The sequence below is a fragment of the Pleurodeles waltl genome, chromosome 2_1 (genome assembly GCF_031143425.1).
Source record: "Pleurodeles waltl isolate 20211129_DDA chromosome 2_1, aPleWal1.hap1.20221129, whole genome shotgun sequence".
Classification (NCBI taxonomy): domain Eukaryota; kingdom Metazoa; phylum Chordata; class Amphibia; order Caudata; family Salamandridae; genus Pleurodeles; species Pleurodeles waltl.
Window position 1 is genome coordinate 313,595,647 of NC_090438.1, and position 27,734 is coordinate 313,623,380.

The 27,734-nt window shown below is 42.0% G+C and overlaps 1 protein-coding gene across 1 annotated transcript in view; it reads left to right on the forward strand.

Annotated features, from left to right (window-relative positions):
* LOC138264442 (sodium- and chloride-dependent neutral and basic amino acid transporter B(0+)-like) overlaps positions 1-22,994 on the forward strand; it is a 45,775-nt gene extending 22,781 nt beyond the window's left edge. Inside the window, exons 7-14 of the mRNA XM_069212543.1 lie at positions 1,082-1,222; positions 2,283-2,511; positions 5,271-5,396; positions 5,504-5,622; positions 7,720-7,819; positions 9,196-9,305; positions 20,182-20,349; positions 21,762-22,994. Of these exons, the coding sequence (XP_069068644.1) occupies positions 1,082-1,222; positions 2,283-2,511; positions 5,271-5,396; positions 5,504-5,622; positions 7,720-7,819; positions 9,196-9,305; positions 20,182-20,349; positions 21,762-21,926 (1,158 nt within the window). The 3' untranslated portion in view covers positions 21,927-22,994. The remainder of the gene's footprint in view (positions 1-1,081; positions 1,223-2,282; positions 2,512-5,270; positions 5,397-5,503; positions 5,623-7,719; positions 7,820-9,195; positions 9,306-20,181; positions 20,350-21,761) is intronic.
* The last annotated feature ends 4,740 nt before the right edge of the window (positions 22,995-27,734 follow it).

Below are 27,734 nucleotides of genomic sequence, written 5' to 3' on the forward strand. Positions count from 1 at the left end.
TTGCACTGTATGGGGGACTATTTTACACCGAAGCACCACACATTAAATTCTTTAACTCATAGATTTATTATATACTGAAAATAAACATTTTGTGCCGGGTTCAAAATGCAAGCTAATCCAATTGGCTTTTCCGATGCTTGTGTTTCATTTCACCTATCCAATAGATAAACATTATCAGTATGGGATTTTGCAAAAAATGCTACCAACTATATCTAGAAGACCTTGGTCAATTTGCCACTCAAAACATAACCAACAGAAACAAAGGAACGCGATTCACAATGGTAAATATACATTGTCAAATCAGTCTTGACCCTGTTCCCATTGGGAACAGTCAAGCCCGAACTGCCAGGCCAGGTCTTCCCTGGACCATAAACAAGCATCCTGGGACCGGTTTCAGGGTATCACCTTTCATCAGCCAGGCTATCTTGAATCTGGTGGCATAGCAAGCACGGGGCCTATGTCTGGGCATACCCTTCCAACTTGGGGCAACAAATGCAAAAACAACAGAAGATGGACAGAATGCGGAGCAAATCAAGCATTCACACCCAGTCACAGATTTGGGTTTAATCCATCAGTTTATTTGCTTGCCATGCCATTCCAGCTTAGACCCAGCCATATGCAAATCAGTCTTGACCCTGTTCCCCATGGGAACAGTCCAGCCAAAACTGCCAGGCCAGGTCGTCCCTGGACCAGAAACAAGCATCCTGGGACCGGTTTCATGGTATCACCCTTTATCAGCCAGGCTAGCTTGAATCTGGTGGCATAGCAAGCAAGAGACCCACGTCTGGGCATCCCCTTCCCACTTGGGGCAACAAATGCAAAAACAACAGAAGATGGAAGGAATGCAGGTCAAATCAAGAATTCACCCCCACTCACGGATCTGGGTTTAATCCATCAGTTTTTTTGCTTGCCATTCCAGTTTAGTTGCTAAATGCATGTTTCAAGGAGCAGACATCAGACTATGAATACAAATATCAATTAGTCACATAACCAGGAACTTGTGTTATATGATATAAATTTGGAAATAGCCGGTATTTTTGTCATAATCACAATTAGTTTTGACGTGTCTTCCACCTGGCAGGTTGTGTACTTTACGGCAATCTTTCCCTACGTGGTGCTGCTGATCCTCCTAATACGAGGTGTGACCCTGGAAGGTGCAATGGAGGGAATCCAGTATTACATTGGAGAACAGTCCGACATCTCAAAGCTGACTAACGCAGACGTGAGTTCTTTTTATTTTGAATAAGAAAAATAAATTACATCTGTATCTGTGCTGAAGAGATTACCTTCCTGTGACGTGTCAAGCTTTGTTTTGGTTTGTTATTTTATAGGAAATGTAACTGTTTTATGCTTAATTTGTAAACGAATAAGTGCTGGGGCCCAAGGTTTTGCTCAGAATCACATCTGACTGACAAAGATCAGGGTGGTGAATACTAAAACCGCATTGTCTTGATTTCACCCCGTGACTCCTTCGTCCACCAGGGGACACTCCCTGCCTCTTTATGTCGCTATAGCAGGTTCCTTTTCATCCCGGCCATCCCCTCTGTTACCATGTTTGTGTCTTTCTCTTCCTCTTTCTTTTCCTCTTTTCTGTTTTCCTCTCTCTTGCTCCAGGTCAAAGTCTGTTGATGCTGAATAAGTACCAGTCTCTAAAAATGAATGCCGGAGGGCCCCACCTTCAACCACCGGCTCGAATTAAGCACTAGAAGTAATTCTGAAAGCGTGCAGGGAAGTAAAAATAACCAATGAATGACAGTATCAGACAGCATTCTCTTTGACCGGATATAAGACCCCTAATACCAGAAGCTATCGATGAGAATATATTCTTCTTCTATGGGGTGAAGCACTCACATCTCAGTGAGAGAGTAGCCAACGAGCATTATGGTCCACGCCAGACTGCCGGTGAGCTCCACTTGTTGTGAGCAGTCGGTAACATAATGGTGCTCTTTCCCCCCTCTGTGTTCATGTTTCACATGTGCTCTATTTATGTAAAGTTGCCTTTGGATAGACAATTTCACACTGTTGATTCGATAACAGTGTAGGTGTAAAATTGCCCTGCAATCTAGGAAAGGTTGTTCCTTCACTGGTTCCTAAATATTTAATTTGCTTCTTAGGTGGCACAGCAAGTTGCATCCACTAAATTAAAAAAAATGAACTTCAATAGAAACATTTCATATGCCAAGACTTTCAATCATCCGTGTAAACGTGTTTTTGTACTGTATTTCAACGTTTTGCTCCTGTAATGTCATCGATATATTTATTTAATTCTGATCACGTTTCAGGTTTGGAAAGATGCTGCGACTCAAATCTTCTTTTCTCTGTCGGTGGCATGGGGAGGTTTGGTAGCTTTGTCTTCCTACAATAAATTCAACAACAACTGCTATGCGGACGCGATATTTGTCTGTATTACTAACTGCCTTACAAGTGTCTTCGCCGGATTTGCAATTTTTTCCATCCTGGGACATATGGCTACCAAAGCAGGAAAACCGGTCTCCGAAGTGGTCGACTCAGGTAAGCCTGATAATGTGCAAAAGGGACTGACATGAGCCCCTTCTAATTACTGTTAGCTTAGGACAAAATTCCTTGAGTTGTGCTTGAAATTGATAGAAAGAGGCTTGGAATGTTTATGACAATGCGTAATAATTAACCCTTTTAAGGAAGGGATTTCTGGAAGTAGCACTTCAACTACACATCTAGAGAGAACATACAGGTGTTACTGAAAGGCAATGGCAGAAGCACTAACAACCTACCAACCCACCAAAAACAAAGAACACTAACGAGCAACCAACATTGGAAAACATAATACAGACAATCCGACTACTGTTTTGCATTAAACTGCAATTGCAGTTTTTAAATAGTGCCTTCTTCCATTTCTCTACCCAACATTAACATCAATTGAAACTATGTCCTGCCCAAACTAAGATGGGCCCATTCCGAAACTCGAAAGAGGAGAACTATCTTATAATTCTGGATGCCTAGCACATTCATTTCCATCTCATGAAGCACATTAGCCACACTTGTTCCGTATATTCAATGACTGTGACCAAATTTGGTAGCAAATTAAGAATTTGTAAACACAATAATGTGGCTTGGGGACTATTGGGGTCGACTTTAGCTCTTTTCAACAAGTTGCACAGCCTGTTGACAGTAAGTCAACGTGTCTATCTGTTAACACATATGGAAAGCCATTTTTCTCCGGATCCGTAGTTTTGACAGTTAATTATACTGAAGCAGATTATTTTTCAACATCTGATATGAGCAGGATTTACCAGTCACACGTTCCATGATTGAGTTAATCTTATTGTATCCTGTAGCCTTTCAGTTTGGAGTAAATTACTTCTACTCTAATTTTCTTCAGTAGTAGTTGGTGCACTCGCATTGCAGCAAAGTATTATATGATGGCCAGTTATGGACAAAACAGGCATGGAGCCCTTTTGGCTGTGCCTATCCAAACATAGAATTACAGTTCACTCGTGGCCCCATTTAGGGCCAGATTGATCGGGTTTGCAAAATCCCCATTTCTTCCCTCCCAGCAAAGGATCACCTGCAAATTTTAGAGACCCGGACCATTTTGTAATTTTGACAAGCATTCTTCGGCAGGCACATGCTTGTCAGGGTGGCTTGATGAGCATTTACTTTGATTTTGAGAAACAAAAACAGCATTTTTATTTCTGTTCACTACCACCAGAATGTTCCTAGAAGTCACAAAAATGGAAGTATATTTTGGAAGTCCTACACTAAGTAGAGCTGAGGTACAGTGATCTGTGACCACATGACCACGTGGCAGATGGGCTGCATCTGAAAAGTCTGAGATGGTGAAGCCAGTTGTGGTCCCATCACTGCACACCTAACAGTATCCGTGACTCTAAAAATGAGGTGGAAGATAGCGAGCTTGGCAGAATGAGACCTCAGTCAAGATTGTGGTGAAGGCCTTGTTCTGACAAACGCTAAATCATGCCCTTGGTGCCTGCTACTTCTACAGTGTGAGGGAGAAGCTATCCTCAGCCTTTACATTTGGTCTTGACATGCCTTGTGGTGGGGTTAAAGTCAAAGATTGCACCTACCAAAGTCCTCCAGATGGTGGCACTTGCCTCCATGCACAGCAGGCAATTACATGGTGTCCTTTTACAGTAGGCACCACACTATGGGGGTCATTACAACCCTGCGGTCAAAGACAGCCAGGGTTGTTTTGGCGGATTTCACCACCAGCAGGCTGGAGGTGAAATCCTGGGGATTACTACTGCGGCGGAAGCGCTGCAGTCGCACCGCCGGGACCGGCGGTTTCCCGCCACTTTAGTCCCGGCGGGAGTAATCCTCCAGCAGCGCTGCCCAGGGGATTACGAGTCCCCCTCCTGCCAGCCTTTTCATGGCGGTTTGCATCGCCATGGAAAGGCTGACGGAAAGGGGAGTTGCGGGGCCTCTGGGGGCCCCTGCACTGCCCATGCCACTGGCATGGGCAGTGCAGGGGCCCCCTGCCACGGCCCCGTGCAGCTTTTCACTGTCTGCTATGCAGACAGTGAAAAGCGTGACGGGTGCAACTGCACCCGTTACACGGCCACAACACCGCCGGCTCCATTTGGAGCCGGCTCTTGTGTTGCGGCCGAGATCCCCACTGGGCAGGCGGGCGGAAACCAGGTTTCCTCCCGCCGGCCCAGCGGGGTTCTCCTGATGGCCGCAGTGGGAGTGCGGCCGCATTGGCGGCCGCCGCCCGCCAAGGTCGTGATGAGGACCTATGTGTGCTTCAGGGTACCCCTGTCCTTACTTTCTAGATGTGCCACAAGCTCTTTGGGTCCTCTGTTCTTTTGGCTAAACCTGGAAATGAAACTTGTAGTCTCACCCTAGATTGTCCTACAATGTGTACTTCCTGGAGAACCCTGATGGATGTACATGTTCTGTAAGAGCAAGTTAATTCTTTGTAGAACATTTGTTGCCTATTAGGACTCCTTCTCCCAGTGACCTCTTCTTGCCTGTAACTTCTTATGTGGCAACACGCGCACTGGTGAAGCACCACTTCAGCGTTAGTTGGAGAGACAGTTTCAAAGATACGACCATCTCTTTGTTACATTCATTCCCTGTAAATGAGTGATTGCTAAAATGTATTCTTGAATTTTATAGAGCACTGTTAGCATTGTTGTTATGCTCCCAGTGTGCAGCTTCTATGCCATGATACCTACCTCTTTTTTCAATGTATGTCTCTTTTGTCCTGTTTTTCGTGAAATACTTTAAAAGCTGGCACTCTTTGACATTGTGTTTTCATATTGGTGATTTAGGTTTTGCCCTGGCATTCATTGCTTATCCCGAAGCTCTCTCTCAGTTGCCGGTGGCTCCCTTGTGGTCTATACTGTTCTTCTTCATGCTACTGACCTTGGGTCTCGACTCTCAGTTTGCCTCCATAGGTAAGTACAGTTAATTTACTGTACTGCTCGTCTATTTCCTGTACAGACTTTACTACATTCCAGTGACCCAATCCAATGTAAACTAAATCAGACACTTTTCCCTTCAGAAACCATCACAACAACCATTCATGATGCTTTCCCAACATTGATGAAAAAGATGCGCATCCCAGTCACCCTTGGTGTTTGTTCAGTGTTGTTCCTCCTTGGTCTTGTCTGTGTCACTCAGGTACAAAATCTCACCTTGTTTTTTATTGATTCTTCACATTTTCTATTTGAATCAGCAAAACATTCAAGGTTTAAAAACATGAACTAACCTGTTAATTAATACTTCTATCAACATTACTAACATCACATGATATTGTGGTTTTCCTATTTGCTTTGTATGTACTACGTGACTGAGGCTAAACGTAGTGCAAATATTAATAATGGTTTTAATCATTGAGACATTTTAAAGTCTGGCAGACATATGTCCAAAATATGAAGTGCAACCAGTACTGAAACTTGCAATAGCAGGACCTGTCTTATTGAATGTCGACTGCTGTTCGACCCTACCAAAGATGCAAGGGTCTCATCAGGACAAAGGATGACAATGGGGATGGTTGCCTGTAATGAATGGGTGTCTCTACAACAGTCTGTAGGTGAAAGAGCAAAATGTCTTTACTACAAGGTCTAGGTAATAGAACAGCGTTTATGTACCACAGGGTTCAAGTAGTACAGCTGAATTTCTCCACTTTGAGATATTGGTAGTAGAGAAGATCTTCTTTCCCAGGGGATCTAGGTGGTAGTGCAGGGCTACGGTGCTAGGTAGAGGATGGCAGTCTGCTCAAATCTCGTGTATTTCAGGATTTGTTTTTTATTAAAGCAACATTATCTTTGTTGTAGTTGTCCGACATAACAACATTATTTACTCTGTCATCAAGTCCGAAATACGTAGAAGTATACTGAGTTCTGCAGCCGTTATTAAGGATGGGTCACGCGATCCCTAAACGTCTACACTGATATTTGGCCAAGCCTTTCCCAACAAAAGAGGTTTTGCTGTTCTGGTGAATTGTTCAAATATTCCTGGCTACATATTTCTTTTATAAAAATGACAGTGGTACAATAGGAAGCGAGAATCATTGATTTATAGAGTACTCCGTGTGCCTGCCGAGCTGCCACTAATGCCACAATGCTCTTGGATGGCACGTACTAGGAATATAATGGCATTTGAGGCGGTTCTTCATTGCTGATTGAACACTGCATGAACCACCTGCTCGTGATTTGGAACAGAATGTTCACTACTGATCTTCGAGATTCCGGCTTACCTGCAACTTTATACTCACATTTTAAAACACAGTTTGTAAGGATAAAAAGATTGTTAAACAAACATGTATGCAATTTAAAACATTAACTAAATGAGGAAAGTCTGTAAACTAGCAAAACCGATTATACAAAAGTATGTTCGGCTGTTCTGACCCGCATGTCTGTCTCTGACAAGTGAGGTGTAGTTGCGGTTTCTGTACTCGGTCACCGCCCCCATTCATCCAGAATTTCGTCCCCCATTAACTTAAATAAGGTTATCGTTTTTCCCCGCCACTTAATCAGGGAAGATACATGAGTACACCGAATGCAATATGTTACTGGTAGCGGATTTATTCATTCCATTCTGCCTGACTGTCGCAATGTCTAGCTTTAGTAAATCCAGCTCCTGAGCTCTTAAGGGGTGTCCTGCGTCATCAGACAGATGTTCTCACTAATGACAACATCAGTGTCTGCTGGCATGCTTCTAAAACCATTAGCAAGTGTCAGCCACACCTGTCCAGAAAATGAATCATTCAATGGAGGTTCTGCCTGCGATAGAAGAGGAACACCTACAAACTTGTATATTTGTGGGTATTATAAACTTCTTGCAGGATTTCCTCATTGTAGATCGTGCAAGCTTACTCCTACCCAGTGAACGGTGAGTGTATTTTATCGGTGAGCCGGGTAGGGTGCATCCAAAATTAAGTTGTGGTGTAGGGAAAGGGCTTACATATTCGCTCTGGACTATAAAGAAAGCAAAACATTGGTGTTTAGGCCAAGATTTATAGGGTTGCTGCGTTGCCTTACTTTGCGTGGCGGAGACGTTTCCATGGGTGTTCCCATGCAACACCCATGGATTTTGACTCATTCTCAGATTTGCAAGGTTTTGTAAACCTTGGAATGCGTCAAAACCCTACGCCACCCCATGGGTGGCATAGAAGTGATGCAACAGGGAGAAATATCTTTATTTCTCCCTGTTTTTTTCGTTTTGTATGTGTGCTGCATTTTGCATTTAAAAATGTCTTTTGTCATATTCTTACAGGCCGGCATTTTCTGGGTCGATTTGATTGATCATTTTTGTGCTGGATGGGGCATCTTGATTGCTGCAGTGCTGGAACTCATAGGAGTGTGCTGGATTTATGGTAAACAAACTTAATGTTCCTAACTGTAAAAGACTGTTATTAAGGGACTGGGTAGTAAAATCGAATTGATGTTTATGATGCCAAATGAGAATAACCTTCTAGGAGTTTACTCAGTGCTCTCAAAACAGAATCATTCTTTATGTACTCTGTTTTACAAACCACAGGGAATATTTCTCTAGTGTTTGATTTGAGCTGGTGGTTGCAGGTAAGTACCATCAACAGTCCTTTTTTGTGATCAGCACTTATTTTTCTACAACACGGTTTGAGCCAGAGCACGATAGAGAAAAAACACACAAGGAAGAAGAAGGAAGAAATGATAAATGGACAAAAAGTGACAAAGGGAGGAATTAGGGATGAAAAAGAGCCTGCAAAAGTGATCTAAAGAGACAGGGAGTGACTGGTTGTGGATTAAAGAGGCATGAGATGACAGCAAGACTACACAGCCTCGGTATTTGGCACTCCCGACATTCTGTAAGACAAGCCATGGTGGCTAAGTAAAACGTTAGACCCCAGCACTCATCGTTTAACAACTTAAGTGCTGGATTTTTCAAGACATTGAGCTACCACAAAATCACATAAAGTAACACAAAGCAGCACAACTTTTAATAACATACTTACTACCTTTAAAGTAGCAGAAATACCACAAGTAGTGCTGCTGTAACCTAATTTGTGTCAGGGTGCATCTCATGGGTGATACTTCAGCATTCCATCACCACCACCCAGGGTTTTTATGCAAAGGTAGATCTACAAATTGTGTCTGACCTGGCTTTGCATCAAGAAATATTGCTCCTTTGTGGCAGGCATTACATAGGCGAAATATACTAATTTCTCCATATATTTCACTCATTGCTAGCGTGCTGCACTGTCGGTTAAATGTACATGTACATGTAAATAAAATGCATACAATTTTGTACGGGATTGGACATTGTGCACACACCTTTTCACTATAGTGCAAAGGTGTGTGCACAGTGCAAACCAGCCTGTTTGTGCACCAACAGAAGAAAAGAGAGCAGCAGCAGCCATAGATAGTAAATATGGCCATGCCTTTCTTTTTCCCAATGAGTAGCACTATGTGCTCCCACATTTGTAATACTTTAACGATTTATATAATTATTTTTTATGTAATTGTTGACACATCTTTGATACTGGACTGCTGTCCACAGTTTCAAGTCGTTGTAACACCATTGTAGATTAATTTTATATATATATCTTCAATTTAAATACATACAACTATATCACTGATTTCCATAATACTCTGGAGAAATTTTGAAATCAACAGATATGACACCAGAGCACCTTTAAAGTGGGGGCACTTAAAAATGCGTTATCTGCTCATCTATACCACATAATATTTGAACATTGACATTTTTCAACAGGAGGAAATCGGTTCATTGAAGACATAGAAATGATGATTGGTAAAAAGCACTGGCTCTTCTGGGCATGGTGGAGACTCTGCTGGTTCTTCATATCCCCATGTCTTTTGCTGGTAAGATAGCACCATCAAGTATTATTCATATATGCAAAAGTATATCTAGAATTGAATTTCGTTGTGCTTCTTAGATATAATTAAAATATCCCTCCCTAGCAAAAATAAAAACTCATAGTATGAGGGTGAAAACACTCCAACATCTGTTCCCTACTCAAATCGTTCAAGAAGATAATGAGGGGGCATTTTACCCTAATCCATCCCAATGCATCTCTACAAAAAGTTATAAAAATCAATGCAGCTATCCAAAGCTCCAGCACCATCCTAGACAAATATAACCTATAATGGATAACGAATATTACCCACAACCGATATAACTTGAAATACTTCTGGCCAATTTCAAGACTCTCATTTTGGAGAATGGCCATTATGTCCAGATGTAAAAGCCACACACATATAGTGGGCAGTATGATACCGTGGACCAACACTGCACCGAAATTTGTATTTGAGTATTATTTGTGTATTTCTATAAAATGGGCTCTTCAAAACCAGCTGCGTCACATACAAGGTGTTCAAAGGTGGGACATCCACTTTGACTGGCATCCAACATTGGGACCTTCAGACAATTCAACAGAGCAACAGTACCACAGGTGAGACACCAAGAAATGCAAAAAAATGAACAAGAAATGCAAGGCACTTTTCTGCGGTGCCCTAAGTATGTGGAAAGCCATCATAGTATACATCTGCCATGCTTCATCCCTCCTACACTTCAGAACAAAAATTAAGACCCTGCTCCTCAGCTAACTCTGGACCACCATATACACTTTGGCTTACGATTCTAGTCTCACAAGGCACCATGTTGTCCTTTAAAAAACGAATCCCCTTCTACTGTTTACCCATCAGTGTTCCCCCAGCACCCAGTCACCCTCAAGTATCTCTAACATCACTTCTCACCTTTCCTTCACTCATTGTCCTATTCTCTCTGTGCTCCCACCCAGCACCTGTTGGTTTGGTTAGGCTTGTGCTATATAAATCAAGATGAATACATTCATAGCCAAAAAATTGTCTAGCAGAAATGCAGCAAATATTGGTGAGAATCACAAAGTGATAAGGGAGAGCATTGTTTGAAACTATGCTGTAAAAGTTTGATTACATCACTAATTTATGAACTTCCCCTTTTTCTTTGACTATGCATCACAATAGTAGCATGTGTCCTGTGCAATGGCATATGTAAACAATATGTAGATCTTCTTAGTGTTAATCGTTTTTAGGTATATTCTTAGGAACGTCCTTTTGCTGTTTGTTAGGAACCAAATTCAGACTCTGCACCACCTCTGGCTAGAGCCAATGAGTCAGAAACATTCTACTCTTCACTATCTATCCTAAATTCCTGGAGATCAAATTATTCATCTTTACTTGTCTCTTATTCCTTTACATTAAATTATCACCCCATTCAAAAAGTTTACATACCCATTGATAAGATCATTGAAACTACCCTGTCCCATATTTTGCCCTATATAGGGTCCCGATTCACAAATATGTTTTTGAGTGAGCATTGTCTATTCTTGATTCATTCATTGCAACAAGGTACCACGCACCGCGGGGCGCGCGCGGGCGGCGCCGGGCACAGGGCGGGCCCTCTGTGGCCCTCTGAGGCCTGAAGAGACTGGACTGGGCACGGGACTCTGCCTAAACTGTAAATTAGCTGTATTACATCTTGATTACGTGGTTTTGTGTTTTGTATTGCTGAATTATAGCTGGTGGTACTTACTGCAACCAACCTATGATGGCTAACTGTAATAACTCCGCCAAAAATCTAGGGGCTACTATGCTTGATAACTACCTGGTTAAGGTGGTTAAAAAGATTAATAGCGATCGCAGAGTCTCCCTAGGGAAAGGAGGTTCCCCCGTTCAGACACACCCTAGTTCCTCCCCACATATAGTGTCTACTTTTGAGGATCTGGGCGTCAACACTGACAAGGATATGATACTAACTGAGGCACAGATACATTCTAATCCCTTAGACTCAACGGATGTAATTGGCGAGAGCCCATTTAGCCCCGTGGTTATGGCAGTGACTCCCCCCCAACCAGCAAGAGCAGTTAGGGCTTGCAGAAAGTCGTTGGGCAAAAGAGGAGTGGGGAGGGTCAGCAATTCTCGAAAGCCCCTGGAAGCAAAAACCGATACTATTAAAACAAAAGGATTAGACGGGGGATCTGATAAGCCAGTGGGTTGCTGTCATAACAGGCAGTATATAGAAAATATACTGGCAACAGTATAGGATAAGTTAGCGACAAAAATGGCTGAAATTTTTAGCACATTATTGCTGAAAATTGAAGTACTTACCCAAGAGGTTCATAGTCTGAGGGTACAAGCAACATCGACACCAGCAGATGTACTAACGGTACCTCTTGATTTACCATCTGGAAATTGTATTGAGCAGGCAATACTCGCGGGCAGCAGTTTAAGACATAAAGCCCCATGTAACGAAACAAGTTTCGAGGCGGAGCCCACTATACCTAGGGAACCCGAGTGATTCGAGGGTCCCTAGAGGGTAGGCCTCAACCAACTCGAGTCCATAAGGAAGCAAGAGAGCACAACAATAATTATAATGTTAGGATTGATCTCCCACCGGAGGCCGCTCCATTTGTATGTATATTGTCAGGAGTCCCAGAACTTAGTTCAGGTAAAAAAGAAGGTTACAATGATTTAAAAAACAAAGTAGCCTTCTGGCTTACTAAGAATAGACCCCTCCCCCCTACCATTGATGGTAAAATCTTAAATGTGAGAAGGGTGGGTTGGCTTGGCCACATGATTAAAGATATCCCAGGTGATCTGGTAATAGTTAATTTCAGGAGTATTAATGTGGTCCCATTTTTGAGAGGCTGGTGCCCGCAACTTGCAGATGGACCAATAGTCACGTGGGAACTACTAGATTTTTATCCTACGGTGTATCCCGAGGTGAAGGTGCCTTACCAGATTAACAAAAATGTCATTAACCCTCCCAGGGGTTGGTTCGCACCAGAAAGCATTGAACCCTTGATTACTGCCGGGAGATATGGGCCGTTATCCTGCCTAGATGAGAATGATTGACTCATCGGTAGAGAAGAATTAGTTAATTTAACTTTATTGAAATCTCCCCACATAGAAGATATAAGTTGGAAGGCTATTGCCACAGATCAAAGTAATAATCCTGACACTACCCCTGTTGGTACATTGTCTGCATTACCCAATTTTAGTACGGACTCACCCTCTGCTTTAGCTGAGCCTGTTGATATGTTATCAAGGTATATATCCTGGAATATAGCCAGCCTGGAGTCCAGCCAGTGTATTCCTGATTGGAGGGACTTCATAGATCAGGGCGATATAATTGCATTCCAGGAAACTTGGGCTATCACACCGATATTTCGGGTGGGGTATCTGAACTTTAGCAAGCCAGCAATTAGAGGCCAGAAAGGGCGTCCTGTTGGAGGTCTTACAATTTGGGTCCGCCAAAGTGCGGGTGTAAGAGTTGAAGAAGTGACAATTGATAGTCCAGACATAATTGCCTTAAAGATAAAATCCAACCAAGGTACAAACATCCTGTTGGTTAATATTTATGTCAGGGGCCTCCAGGGAGGAAGGGTTTCTCCGACCCTCCTCCTGTTGGATGACATTCTATCAGGAACAACGACCGATGGCCACAAGATTGTGATGGGGGATTTTAATACTTGTTTTGAGCCTTTGGGTATTGAGGACGGCCCGCTCACTGAGGATGAGGATCTATCCTGGGGTATTCCCCAACTCGAGATACCTCCGATTGCTAAGTGGTCGAGCTCAGCCACCTATATCAAGGGGCTATGCCTGGATATGGGTCTAAGAGCTGTTAACGGAAGGGTCAAGTCAGATAGGAAGGGCAGGCATACGTTCAACAATGGCAGACACAGTAGTCGTATCGACTATATTTTGGTCGATGTGAGGCAGTGGTTTGCAGTTGTTGATATGTTAGTTACGGAACGCCCAGAGAGCGATCATGACCCGCTGGTTTTGACCTTAAGGGATTCCAGCTTTCAGAGGTCTGAGGGCAGTGGTCCTAATATAATAGAAAAAGAGGTCATTGTGAGCAATGATACGCGCAGGGTACGCTGGCCCAAAATAGCTGTGGACGCTGGGGCCCGCAGGGTGATAAGAACCTTAGGTGGTCCTTCTGACCCTGGCGGTCTTTGACCGCCAGGGCGGAGGACCGCGGGAGCACCACCGACAGGCCGGCGGTGCTCCAATGGGGATTCCGACCGCGGCGGTAAAGCCGCGGTCGGACCGGCACCACTGGCGGGCTCCCGCCAGTGTACCGCCGCCCCATTGAATCCTCCACGGCGGCGCAGCTTGCTGCACCGCCGCGGGGATTCCGACCCCCCCCTACCGCCATCCAGATCCCGGCGGTCTCCGGGTGGCGGTAGGGGGGGTCGCGGGGCCCCTGGGGGCCCCTGCAGTGCCCATGCCACTGGCATGGGCATTGCAGGGGCCCCCGTAAGAGGGCCCCTACATGTATTTCACTGTCTGCTGCGCAGACAGTGAAATACGCGACAGGTGCAACTGCACCCGTCGCACAGCTTCCACTCCGCCGGCTCGATTCCGAGCCGGCTTCATCGTGGAAGCCTCTTTCCCGCTGGGCTGGCGGGCGGTCTGAAGGCGACCGCCCGCCAGCCCAGCGGGAAAGTCAGAATGACCGCCGCGGTCTTTCGACCGCGGAACGTAATCTGACGGCGGGACTTTGGCGGGCGGCCTCCGCCGCCCGCCAAGGTCAGAATGAGGGCCTTAGTGTCTAGTTCTGTGGAGCTTTGTGGCTCACAGGACGAGATTAATAGCGAACTTATACGTACCCATTCTGACTTGTTTCAGGAACTTAAAAAGTTGTTCATCAAATTTATTCCTAAACAACCTAGGACTAAGAAATACTCATCCACTACCTGGTTTGATAAAGAGTGTAGCAAGACAAAAAGAGTTCTCTTTGAGGCTATTAAAAACAAAAATCATAGCCAGATTAGATCTTGTAGAAAACTCTATAATGAGGCAAAACGCAAAGCAAAACAAAAGTGGGACGAGGAACGCTGGCTTATGCTGTCAGAAGCCTGTGGTAAACGCAATATGCAACAGTTTTGGTACCTCATAAAATGGGTTATCTCGCAGGACGCCCACTATAGTCCAGCATCTGGCTCTAATCATCAGTGGGTAACATTTTTTGAGGATCAGTTTAAGTGTCATACAGTAGAAGTGACTATACCCTACTGTCTTGAGCCCGTCGAGTCGTTAATTTTCTCAGTTACTGAAGTCATTAATTGCCTGCAAAACATTCCCAAAGGGAGGGCCCCTGGCCCAGATGGTATTCCAGCTGACATTTTTTTGGAAGACCAGGACCTGTGGGTACCTTATATACTCCACTTGGTGAATGCAGTTGCAGCAGGCGCTAAAATTCCTGACTCATGGTATGGGGCAGAAATCCTTCCTATATACAAGAAAGGCGATCGCTCAGTACCCTCAAATTACCGGCCTATCAGCCTTATTGATGCGATCCAAAAAATCATAGCGCGCCTCATTTTAGGGAGGATACAGGAATGGATAACAGACTCAGATATTTTGACTCCGTTGCAGGTGGGTTTTAGACCTCATGTAAGCACCCTTGATCAAGCCTTTCGTTTTGCCCTTTTATATTGGAAAACAGTTTTTTTGGGTAAGGGCAAGTTGTATGCAGCTTTTGTGGATCTAAGATCTGCATTCGACTTGGTTCCTAGGACTAAATTATGGGATTGCATACTGGAACAGGGAATGCCCAGGGCTCTAGTGCGACTCTTAATGAATCTTCATGCATACACTTATGCCCAAGTCCGCTGGGGTAAGCCTGGCGAGGTTACGGACAGGTTCCATGTTTTGAAAGGTGTTAGACAAGGATGTGTCCTGGCTCCCACTTTGTTTTCCCTGTTTATTAACGGGGTTACCAAATATTTTGCAACACATCCCACGGATGCTCCCCAGATAGCGGGAATGAAAGTACCATTGCTCATGTTCGCGGATGATACCTTGTTATTATCTAAGACAAGGCAAGGGCTTCAGCAGGCCCTACTCAGATTTGAGTTATTTTGTGACGAGCATGAGCTAGAAGTAAATGTTTCTAAAACAAAATTCATGGTACTAGAGGTCGAACACAAACTGTGGCAAGGGTTAAAATGGGTGGTGCTATTCTTGAGCAAACTAATGTATTTACATATCTGGGTGTGCATTTTAGTGATAATTTTAGTTGGAAACCCCAGATTGATATTCAAGCACTTAAACATGTTCAATTGGGCGGTGCCCTTCTTAAGGAATATAAAAGATCATTTACCCGCCCGATGTCACCACTTATGGAAATCTATGGGTCAAAAATTCTTCCCTCAGTTTTGTATGGGGCAGAGCTTTGGGGTTATAGCAATCTGGACCGACTGATGCTGGCCCAAAACAGATTTACAAGAGGGGCGGTTGGTCTTCCGAGGTCATCCCCACGCATCCCGCTCCTTTATGACCTTGGGCTCCAACCGGTGGAAGATCAAGCCAGATTTCGGCCCTTGGCCTTCTGGCGGAGGTTGTGGTCTACCCCAGAGCTGTTATTATATGCGAAAGCATGTCTCGAGGTAAGGGACACCCTAGGATCCGATAAGATTGGTTGGTTTAAGGGTGTTAGAACCACCCTTTGTGCCATGGGTCTAGGTGCCCTTTGGCACAACCCAGACTCAGCTACTTTTCCTTCAAAAAAAGAGCTGAAACAACTATATTGGGAATGGGTGGTAGGCATAAGACACTCATCCCTTATAGGTAGTTCCCTTACAACAACATTTGTACACGTGAAAGATGTCTCTGCAATTGAAATGTATTGGGATGTTATTACAAAACCTATGGACCGCAAATTATATCACCAAGTTAGAGTGGGCTCAATACCATTAAGGTGTTTAACCTCAACCTGGGGCATTGGAGGCCCAGATAAATGCCCATTGTGTACTGAAATGCGGGAAAATGTGAGCCATTTGTTCTTTGTCTGTCCATTATATGCTGCCCCAAGGAAGAAGTGGTTGGTACCCCTATGCAAAAGTCTGGGCACACAATCGGCCGAGACTGCTTGTAGGATCCTTAAAACTGATCTTTCACCTACTATAGCAATAGGGGTGGCCAAATTCCTGGGGTGGGCATGGATAATTCGTTCTGAACTACTAAAACAGTTACATGTTTTAGATAAGTAAAATATCTTGAACATTAGAACTGAGTTTTTAAAGTAATGTACCTCCTTTTTTAATATGTTAAAATATTTAACAAATGAAGCATTAGTAGCTTTTATGAAATATTGTATTTATTGTTTTAATCGTTAGCACTGTTAATTTTATAAGTATTATGACGTGTAGCATGTCTTTTATGATGAAATATCGAATAAAGACTTCATTGACTTGACTTGACTTGATTCATTCTTACATTTATATGTGCAAGTCACATCCACAAAAGAAGAAACTCCTTGTGAATAGGGAGGTGGCTAACTGCAACTATAATCAGGTTGATTACTGGCATTTAAGAACTACAGTGCAAAACCAAGAAATGTGAACAATATCACTCGCCAAACGTCGAGATCATACCTTCCCTCTCTTCAAAAACGTAAATGACAATTTTATTTACTAATATATGATTTTCTGGAGCATTTTATACAATTGGTAGTCCCCTCAGAGAGTTTAGGGGGATACACCGTAGTTACTAGTAATGTTCAGAAATGTAATACTTCATTATTTTTCTTAAGTAGGAGAGATAGATGGGCGTTGAGTAAGTCCCCAAGGAAAGAGACAGTTTCCTTACAATGTCTTCCAAGGGACCACCCGCATAAAAATAGCCTGATAATGGAAGCTCGTGGGAGAGGCATAGACCAATATGTGATGGCCAACTGAATGGCGGATGATAAAAATAGTGTGTAGGTGTCTGTGCAGTCCACCTAAAGAGTTTAATGGAAATTAACACTCAACTCCAATTATGACTCTCCCAGCACCTCCCTCTAAACTAATTTTTGCTCATCAATTAGGCTGCTCCTCTCTTAGTCCTGGTTTCAGAACACACCACAAAGCAAACTAATTTAGCTCAATGATTCCTGCCCATCAGATAGAAACTAAACCACAACCAACCCTACTGTACCCTCTCATGAAATGTGCAGGAATACCTGCTGACATCAGACCCGCTGTCCTGTATGCACAAGGAATAAAGGGCCAGATGTAGGAAAGGATTTGCAACTCGCAAACGGCAAAAACTGCCGTTTGCGAGTTGCAAATCGCATTTTCCTATGCAGAAATGCATTCTGCGAGTCGGACCGACTCGCAAAATGCATTTCAGAATCGCAAATAGGAAGGGGTGTTCCCTTCCTATTTGCGATTCCTAGTGGTATGCAATACCATTTGCGACCGCATATGCGGTCGCAAATGGTGTTGCAGTTACCATCCACTTCAAGTGGATGGTAACCCACTCGCAAATTGGAAGGGGTCCCCATGGGACCCCTTCCAGTTTGTGAATGGACCCAAAAACATTTTTTCAGGGCAGGGAGTGGTCCAAGGGACCACTCCCTGCCCTGAAAAAATACCGAAACTAAAGGTTTCGTTTTTTTTTAAAGTGCAGCTCGTTTTCCTTTAAGGAAAACGGGCTACACTTAAAAAAAAAAAAACTGCTTTATTTAAAGCAGTCACGAACACGGAGGTCTGCTGACTACAGCAGGCCTCCATGTTTGCGAGTGCCCATAGTCGGTATGGGGCCGCAATTTGCGACCCACCTCATTAATATTAATGAGGTGGGTCATTGCGACCCCATACCGACTCGCAGACGGTGTCTGAGACACCGTTCTGCATTACATTTTGCGAGTTGCAAATAGCGAGTCGCTAAGACTCGCTATTTGCAACTCGCAAAATGCTTCTTTACTACATCTGGCCCAAAATGTTTTTTTTTTTTTTTTTAAATAAGTGGCTACCTGTGATCAATTAATATACTGTTTACATAAAGCTTCCTGCTACATCGTAAAAGTCATTGACACTTTAGGTTATAAACTTTGCTATTGAAAACAGCGTAATAATGAAATGAAAACTCTGTTCAACTTTGATTACAATTGTTAAGAGAAGAGTGGCAGGGTATTGGACAGATCCCTTAGATTTCCGAGGAAAATAGGTAGAAAACGAAATTATATAAATAATTCAGTTCCAAACAATACTCATCTCCAGTCTCGCTCAATCATTAGGTTTTAAACCCAAGGTAATGATTGCGAGAAAAACTATAGAGTTCTCATGAAGGTTGTTGGCTAGCAAGATATTAAGGGAAATTGCCAACCGTTCCTCCTAATTTTAGACCATGCTTGTAGGATGTCATTAATATTAAACCCACATACTTCTTCCACCTGCCAATTTGTAATCCCTTCTCTCTGCCTTTTTATAAACATTTTAAATTCGTTTTACTTTTAAACCGATGACCACGAATTAAAAAGTCAGATTTGGTGGCATACTCAGATCATGTTGCGCTATGTGTGTGACCTCCATAGATTTACACATTTTTGAGGATGCATAAAAACCCCAAAAGCATATATTATTTTTCCCGGCATAAATCCTCTCCTACACTTACAATTGTGTACTCTGCACAATACTGACCAATTGCAGGAGTAAACATAGTGGAAGTGTGGACTTGCACATTGAAATAGGTTCCTTTTTTCTGCATATAAACAAATGATTTATAGTCAAAAGATCCCTTTAGGAATTAAATGAAAAAACGTTTGAGAATTATTTGGTATATCAGAAAGAAGAAGTATGTGGCCACTCTCAGATACTTCGTCAACAATGGACTTTCATGCTCCATATCCTAGTGTAGTTGAAAACGAATCCATCTACCTGGCTGACTGCAGCAGAGGAACAGACACCTGGACACTAAAACACCCTGCTTCAGTCAGTATTTTGTTTTGAACAACCCTATTAGTGGACATTTTAACCAATCATGTTGATCGGGTGATCTGCCACTGCCCATGTCTTCAAATGCTGGCATGCATTTTATTACCTTGGTTGGGGTGAGCAGCATCCCTTAGATAATCAGCTAGACAGTAACTCTGTCACTGCCATTTACTCATCTTGCAGCAGACTTCCTGATGTTACGGATACACATTCATGCAATCTACAGTAGAGTTCACGCAGCTTCCACTTGTAACCGTTTATATTTCCATAAACTATTGCGATTAGCACTTCAATTATCAACCAGCATTTGAGAAGGGCCAGTGCTACCTGGCCTGTACTAAAGAAGCCCTGCTACGATAATGCCTTCCACTGGCCTGTCGTTTAAGTAACGAGTGACTCGGCATTTTTCAGCAATGTGCCTTGGTTCTTACAGTCCCATTGGATCATTATTTGTGACCGCGCACGTGCGAGTCACTGATTTTAGGCTTAAACTTTTAGGCCTTAGAGCAGTGGTCTTCAAACTGTTTAATACCACGCCCCCCCAGTTGAAAAATAAAAATCATTGGGCCCCCCTCAGAATTTTTAACAATTATTTTAGAAAGATGCCAATGTTTAAATAGGTCTAAACTTAAAACAAAGACATGTTATCTGTATAATATTTCTTTTGGCCAGAGTTTGGCGCCCCCCCCTGGGATCACTTAAGGCCCCCCAAGGGGGGCCCGCCCCACAGTTTGAAGACCTCTGCCTTAGAGCCTTCACGGGGACCAGCCTAATCATGGTGGTACAATGCAATGGTGTTTGACCAAGTGTGTGATGAAGCTTTGATGGTTTGTTCACTGTTTCTGTACCTTGGAGAGGACGAGGACAAATTAAGAGACATGTCTTTTCACTTCAGTGTGGTGAAAGTCATTACAATGTTTTAATATGAGTCTCAGCTTCGTATATGATGAGCTACTGAGCAATGTTTTCTTGCATTTTTACAGGCAATTTTAATCTGGTCACTGGTGACATTTAAAGCACCTATGCATGGAACGATAGTATATCCAAGCTGGGGATCGGCGATTGGATGGTGTATGATTGCATTCTGTTTAATATGGATCCCGATTCTCGCAGTGATAAAAATGATCAGAGCAGAAGGATCTCTCTGGCAGGTACGTTTTCATGGAATACTTCACTTAACATGAAAGGTTTCTTTGCCATGAAGACATGTTTTATACTTTTTGTGATAGTCAGTATTATACTTTTACCAGTGTAATAAATGTCTTTAAAATGTTTTTTGATTTAGCACTGCCATTGTGGTGTGTATAATGGCACCAGCAATCAGTGGATGGAATAGAGTCCATAACACCAATTAAAGGCCCACATCCGATACACTCACTACATACAACTAATTGAGGTGGAACAGTGGAGTGAGAGAAGGGGGGGGGATGAACTGAGGGAGGAAGTGAAGGAGTGGGAGATTGAAAACAAGGAAGGGAAAGAAAGATAAAAGGAGGGAGGGATGAGAGAGTGAAAGAGAGACGAAGTGGGAGTGTGAGACACAGAGAGGGAGGGATACAGTGAGAGAAGGAGGAAGGGCTAATATACATAGAGAGCGAGGCAGAGAGAAGCGGGGAGGATGTGCCCGTGAGGGGGTTAGAAAGAGAGGCACACAGAGAGAAGCAGTAAGTGAGTAAGTGATTGAGAGAGTGAGAAGGCAGTGATAGTGTTAAAACATTCGGGTGCTTATCGTGTTGGTGAAGTTACAGTTTTTAATTTCCTTTAATCATTGTCCTATACAGTCCTTATGTGCCCTCCTCTGTGACTCCAGCATGTGAATCAAATGACGACCAATGACAATAATTAGTAATTACAGGATTTTTGGCCTTCGAAGATAATGGAACTCAGGCGAGAGTCCATGACCTAATTTTGTGTTATGACTCAAAACAATGATTCTAAACACACATGAAAACTTAAACAATGCAAGTAGTGTGCTCTTTATTTCACTGCTTGGTATGAATGGGACAAATATGGCATTCATTAAGATTCAAAACGCCCTATTGTCGTGTATACCATTATAAAAGAAGGTGAAAGGATAAGACCTTGAAAGAAATGAACAGAAGCATGGCCCACAAGGCTTTCTGTAGTGCTTAGCAAGATAATCTGCACCTCACGGAGCACAAGCATGAAAACAACAAAGATAAAAAGTGTAAATGGTGCCTGTTATAGCTGGTGTAAGTTGATCAACCTGGAAGGATGAAGGTGATGTTTCAAAAAGCCTTGCATAGATGCTATTTTTTTTAGAGTCACAGTAGTTGACAGGTGAGACCCTTTCCTTTTTGTTGATTGATCAGGAATATACACGTTACCTGTTGTTAACAACCCACATGGCACAATAACATTCCACACATAATGAAACAGATGGCTTAACAAGCAAAAGGTAATACTGAGTAGATTTGGCTATACTTCATCTCTAATGACAACACCACGATGAACACAAGTTACAAAGGAAGTACTTGAAAATGCAGAAGGCCCTTGCCTTGTTAATTCTTTCGCTAAAACATATCTGTCTTTACACCACTAGCGCTTCAGATCCATTTGCCAGCCTGCTGCTACCTGGGGGCCAGCTCTTGAACAACATTATGGACAGCGATATGAACATCTTTTGGACCTGGATCCCAAAAAATCCAAAAAAGGTCTAGAGATACCGACCATCTCAGGCTATGACAACACAGCTTATATATCTTGATGACATCTTGGATTTGTTGGTGAACTGCAGCAGTTGAAATGCCACTGTAAACAATCTCACAATATTGTGACACATTTGTGGCCCCTGTCACCAGAGGCAACAAAGCCACCACAATACAATTCAGTAACAAAAAAGACAGCAAACTTGCCAATATTTGTGAAAGATTGGCAGACTGCTGGGTTTTCTTTTGTGAGATGGTTGTGTCATAGAAAATATAAATGTGTGAGTGAAGGGTAAATATATTGTGCTTTAGTGAATTGCTTGGTGAGTAACCTAAGGCCTGGAATGGTGGCAAATAGACCCATTCAAGGTGGTTTGCACATCTAGTATGGATTTGAGGGTCCTTAGCATACATCCCAGAGACACCAGCAGGACAGGTGTACTTGTGGTACTTTTTTATTATTCTTCTCAGGAAGCCCCATTATGCATAATTTCCCTAGGTGTGTTTCCCAAAATATTAAGTGGCATACTTTCAGTTAGCAAGGCTGGCATTTGTTACTGGCAATTATTTTAAGGGCAAAACTAAAAGTTAGAATTTGTGCTACTTAAACTGTGACAAAAAAATGTTTAAGCTGTTGTGGTAATGCAATATCTATGCATCTCGTCCTTGACTGAGGAGGAATATAGAATACAGTTACTGTTACAAATCATAATAGATACCATACGATCATCTGTACATAAAGTGCATTATTTGAACTGATTAAGAAAGAGCGATCAAAGAGGCACTGAGACGTGTCAGATCTAAAATATATAATACACTCTAAAATATTAAGAATGTCCTGAGTGCTTTCTGAACTGTTACAAGTGTTGTTGGTACTTTTTTGTACTAATAAGAAACATTGTTTTTTATTACCCACACAGGGTTATAGCTGATATAGTTATTTTCTTGTTACAATGTTAACTACAGTGTGCAAGCAAAACAAAATAATGCATATATTTTTTTACCGTTGTAGATTTTATGAATTTGTATGTGATTAAATTATGATGATTAACTGAATATACCTTTGTTTAATTCCGAATGTGTAAATCTTTAATGCAGTGAATAAAATGCAAATGTTTTATACGTTGTCTAGTTTCATGAGTGCTTTTTTAAATGGGTTTTTAATTAACTTTTATACGTATAATCAATGTCATTTTAGTGAAATGTCTACATTAGACTCCACTAAGTACCCTCAGTTTCTGCAAGATGCAGAGGACATTTCAGGGATTTTTACAGGTGTCATTAATTGCACTGCTACATAACATTTTTGCTTTCTGTGACTTCATGTGCAAATCTGTTGTAAGAAATTGGATTAATGTTTGGGCTGGGTGACTACCCACCTCAAGGAATAATCACAACTCTTATCAGGGTGCACCCTTAAATTCACTAAACTGAGCTCAGCTCCCTGGTAAGTAGGGACAAAGCAGAGAAGCTTAGCTTTGTGCATAGGCAAAGTAGTTGTGCAATGCCAAAACACGTAAGAAGTCAAAATGAAGACAAAACAATACCCAACCAAATTATACAATTCCTCATCAGAACTGACACAGTGCTACGCAGCGCCCCACATCAAGAACACAAGGTACAATTCTCAGTGGAACTAACCTTATCCCTTTATTTAGCCTACACTCCAGTGCAGTCCGGCTGAACCTATGCATTTGTCCAGGTCCGGCACCACTAGATAACCAATGATGGCACTTTGTGCTTTTAGGCACAATACTTACCTTAAAATTTTGAAATTGCATATCTCTGGTTCTACTGATTGAAGTTTTGTCATTTTGGTATCAAATAAATTATTACATTTTACCGTATTGTTCTAAATTACTGTGGTAATTTTCTTGTGTTGTGTTTTCACTTTATTGCCGTTTGGGTCCTGCATAAATACTTTACACATTGCCTTCAAGTTAAGCCTGACTGCTTTTATGCAAGCTACCAGAGGGTTACGCACAGGTTAATTTCGAAACTTTATGTGGTCATTCACCTTGACAAGGATAGTGGTTGTTGCTTGAGAAGAGCCCATACTCCCCCTCGATCAACAACCCAAGTTCTCACAACTCTGCATTACATTTGAACAAGATCCAACACCCCTTCCTTCTACACAATGAAAGAAAATAAAGCAAAATAAACACAACACTACAAGTGCATCACCCCCCATCCATCCTACAACAGTAATGCCAAAATGCTTGAATAGACACACAGAATTAAGCAAAGTTAACCATACAAAATATACAATGTGATGAGGAAGTACATCACAAAGGATCTGCAACTACTTCACAAATGGCACCAAAGAGACTAGAATGATACGGTTATTAACATTCACTGTACATTACTGTTCTTCATTACAAAATTCTTAAATCATAAAGGTTTGGTCTTGGTCCTTTGAGAACGCTGATCATACTATTGTGAGGGAAGTTTTTCCACTCACTGCTGCTCTGACCAAATGTTTTACACAAATACCCAGACCACATTATACAATTCCTCATCAGAACTGACACAGTGCTACACAGCACCCCACATCAAGTACACAAGGTACAATTCTCAGTGGAACTAACCTTATCCCTTTATCTAGCCTACACTCCAGTGCAGTCACTGGGTAGGGGTGTACAGGGGGTCCAATTGAATTACTTCCCGTGTTAAATGCCTATTCATGCAATGGATGTGGGAACTCAAACCCGAGGAAATGGACCACTATCCTCCAAACTTGGGGTTAACTAACAGATATGTGGTAGGTTCCCACTTGTAACAATGACATTAAAGCAACCAATTGCCAATTGTTCTTGAGAATTCTTGAAATATTCGAGAACTTGCTCCAAGAGTTATCCAAATTAATGTTTATCAGAAGAAAAAGATCAGTTCCATAATGTACTTGATTGATTAGATCATGGAACAGAGTGAACGTTCAACCAGCCGACACGTGTTTCGCCCAACGAGGTGCATCCACCTGGGCTTTCTCAAGGCTGTTGAGAATAAAAGAATTTGCAAATTTAAATGAGTCTGGGAAACTGAAATATCAGAAGAGTCAGAGAGCACCAATATGTGAGAACCTCAGGTCTGTCCAGAGAGTATAGACCTGCATGCTGATCATGTCAATCCATGAACAGGAATAGAAAACAAGTGACATTAGAAGTCAGTGCAATGGGGGTGCCAAGATAAAGAACAGTCCCTAATTGAAGGTTAAAAGAGTGATAAGGATGTTAATCAAATTAGAGGGCCTAGAATAAACGTGAGAGATTAGGACCACAAGTTGTGAGACAGGTAGAAGGAAAAAATTGTATATTAAATAATTGAAAATGTGACTAGGTGGTGGTGCCAGCACCGCAGAATATACCAAACGATCCGTCACCATGAATTTGGAAAGAATAGAAGGTTAAACACTAGGATAACTGACACAAAAGAATAGCATACCATAAGGAAACATATTGAACCTCTTAAGGATTTCCTGAACAATCAATAGCATAACAAATATTCTGAAAACAAAAGCATACGAACATGTATCAATTGTCAGACCAACGTCAGAGGCTAACACTTCTAAGCAAACAACAGTTTTGGAGTTGAAATATAATGATACAAACTGGACATTTCTACAGTTGTCGTTAATTCAGACAGGAAAATGCTAATTTTATCCTTGAAACACTACCCCAACTAAAGAAGAGAACTCAATGTAGTAACTCACATAAATGAGTAGCATTCCATTGTTTAAATACATTGTGACCATTTGTAACATCAGAAATTATGTACACTACAATTGCACTAACAATAAAGACCATAGGGAAATGACACCTATCTTAAGATGTGCAGGTACCTGTAAACACATTTTAGAACAGTATTTTATCATTGATGGTAATATTATACACAAGGCATATTTATAATGGAAAGCGAGGCTGTCGTAATGTCTTTGGAATGGACCAAATTGCAAGGTAGTTAATCTCAGGCAGGAAACAGAAAAAAACGATGTTAACAGGGAAAGCACCTAATCTAGGTGTTCATCTACAAAGGTGGTTCTTACCCACATAACTAATTTGAGCCGCGAAATGCAAGAAGAAAGCAGTCAAAATGCGTCCGTCGCCATTAATAGGGATGCGCTGACTGAGCAGGTCTGTTTTTATTTATCTGCATTGCGGAGGGTTTGACAGAGAAAAAGAACTTGATAAGGGCGTCGCCATCTTGGAGGTAGCGCCCTGCTTGCAATTGTAAAAAACATGCTATCACTGAAACGTGACATAAAAGAGAGACTAAAATACGGGCGCCGCCATATTAGGGGTAGCGAGCGTCTGCTGTATGTATATTATTATGGCCATACAAAAGGAGATACAGAGAGAAAGAGAACATCCTAATATTAGGAATAACAACATTTTCTGATAAATAGAATCCCAATTTTTGAAGAGAGGAAAACGGGGGAGAACAAAGGAAGAAAAAAGAAAAAAGAAAAAGCGAACACGATCATCCTTGGGCATCTGCACTAATGTACTACTACCTGTGTACAGAATAAAGAAATTAAATGGAAACCATGGGTAAGAGTTGTGGTGTAACATTAGGCACTAATAGATAGCCTGACCAAACACAGCAAAGAAAATTGTGATAGGAATAACAAAAATGTCAAAGAGAAGACTAAATAGGGTGTAAGGAGCTAAGTTCGCCCTACTCCTGTCATTCTAACTAGCTGGAAAAGAGTACCAAAAAAATCAACATGAAATAAGAAAACATATACAGAAAATTACATCAGCCAATAGTGCCATTCTGGATCCTTATTAAGTCCATGATCAACTGTGTCATAAAGGATAATTAAACGACTTTCTTCCTGACGAAGTCGTAATGGTAGATTGCCCCTTCTAGGATGGGGTTTGATACGTCGAAGTCCACAAAAGGTGAAAGTGCGATCTTCTGGGTGGGCTTCATTAAAGTGATCCACTAGTGGATCTGGATCAGATTTTTGTATATTGCGAAAATGTTCTTGTTTTCTTGTTTTTAGTGGTCGGGTGGTACTTCCTATATAGACTTGTTGACATGGGCACTTGATTAGATAGACCACATTAGTACTTTCACAGTTTATAAAGCCACTTATTTTATGATGATGGTCATTGATGAGAATTGATTTGGATTTGGAAAGGCCAAGTTTGCAGATAGAACATTTACTACAAGTAAAAAAAACATTGGGTCTCGGAAGCAATCGTGTGTGTGGAGGTGTGACCTGAAGGAACGATGGACAAAGTTTATTCCTTAGGTTAGGAGCTCATCTGAAGCCCAATTGTGGATTTTTTGTTACGTATTGATTAATGGATACGTTATTTTGTAGAAGATGCCAGTGTTTCTTGAGAAGTTTACGAATTGAGTGATGACCATTATGAAACTCCGTTATAAAGCGAATCGTAGGATTCTGCTTGGTAACTTGAGGTTTGTTGAGCATTTTATTGCGATCCATTTCACTTACATCAACCTTTGTTGTCTTCAAAAGGTGCTGTTTGTAACCCCTGGCTGCAAGTCTCTCAATCATTTGAGAGGAAGCAATATCATAGTCAGAGATGGTAGTACAGTTAAGTCTGGCTCTCCTAAATTCTCCTTGCGGAATATTGAGGATGGTACTTGGAGGGTGACAGCTTGAGGCATGGAGAATTGAGTTTGCGGCCATCGTTTTACTAAAAAATCTGGTCTGTAATTTGTCATTTTCAATAAAGATTAGAAGGTCAAGATATTCCACTGCAGAGTTGGATATTTGATATGTGATATCAATAACCCAGCGGTTGGGTACCAGAGACTGCAGGAACTCATTGAGTGAGTTTCTCCGACCTTGCCAGAAAAGCAAAATGTCATCAATATAGTGTCCCCAAAATATT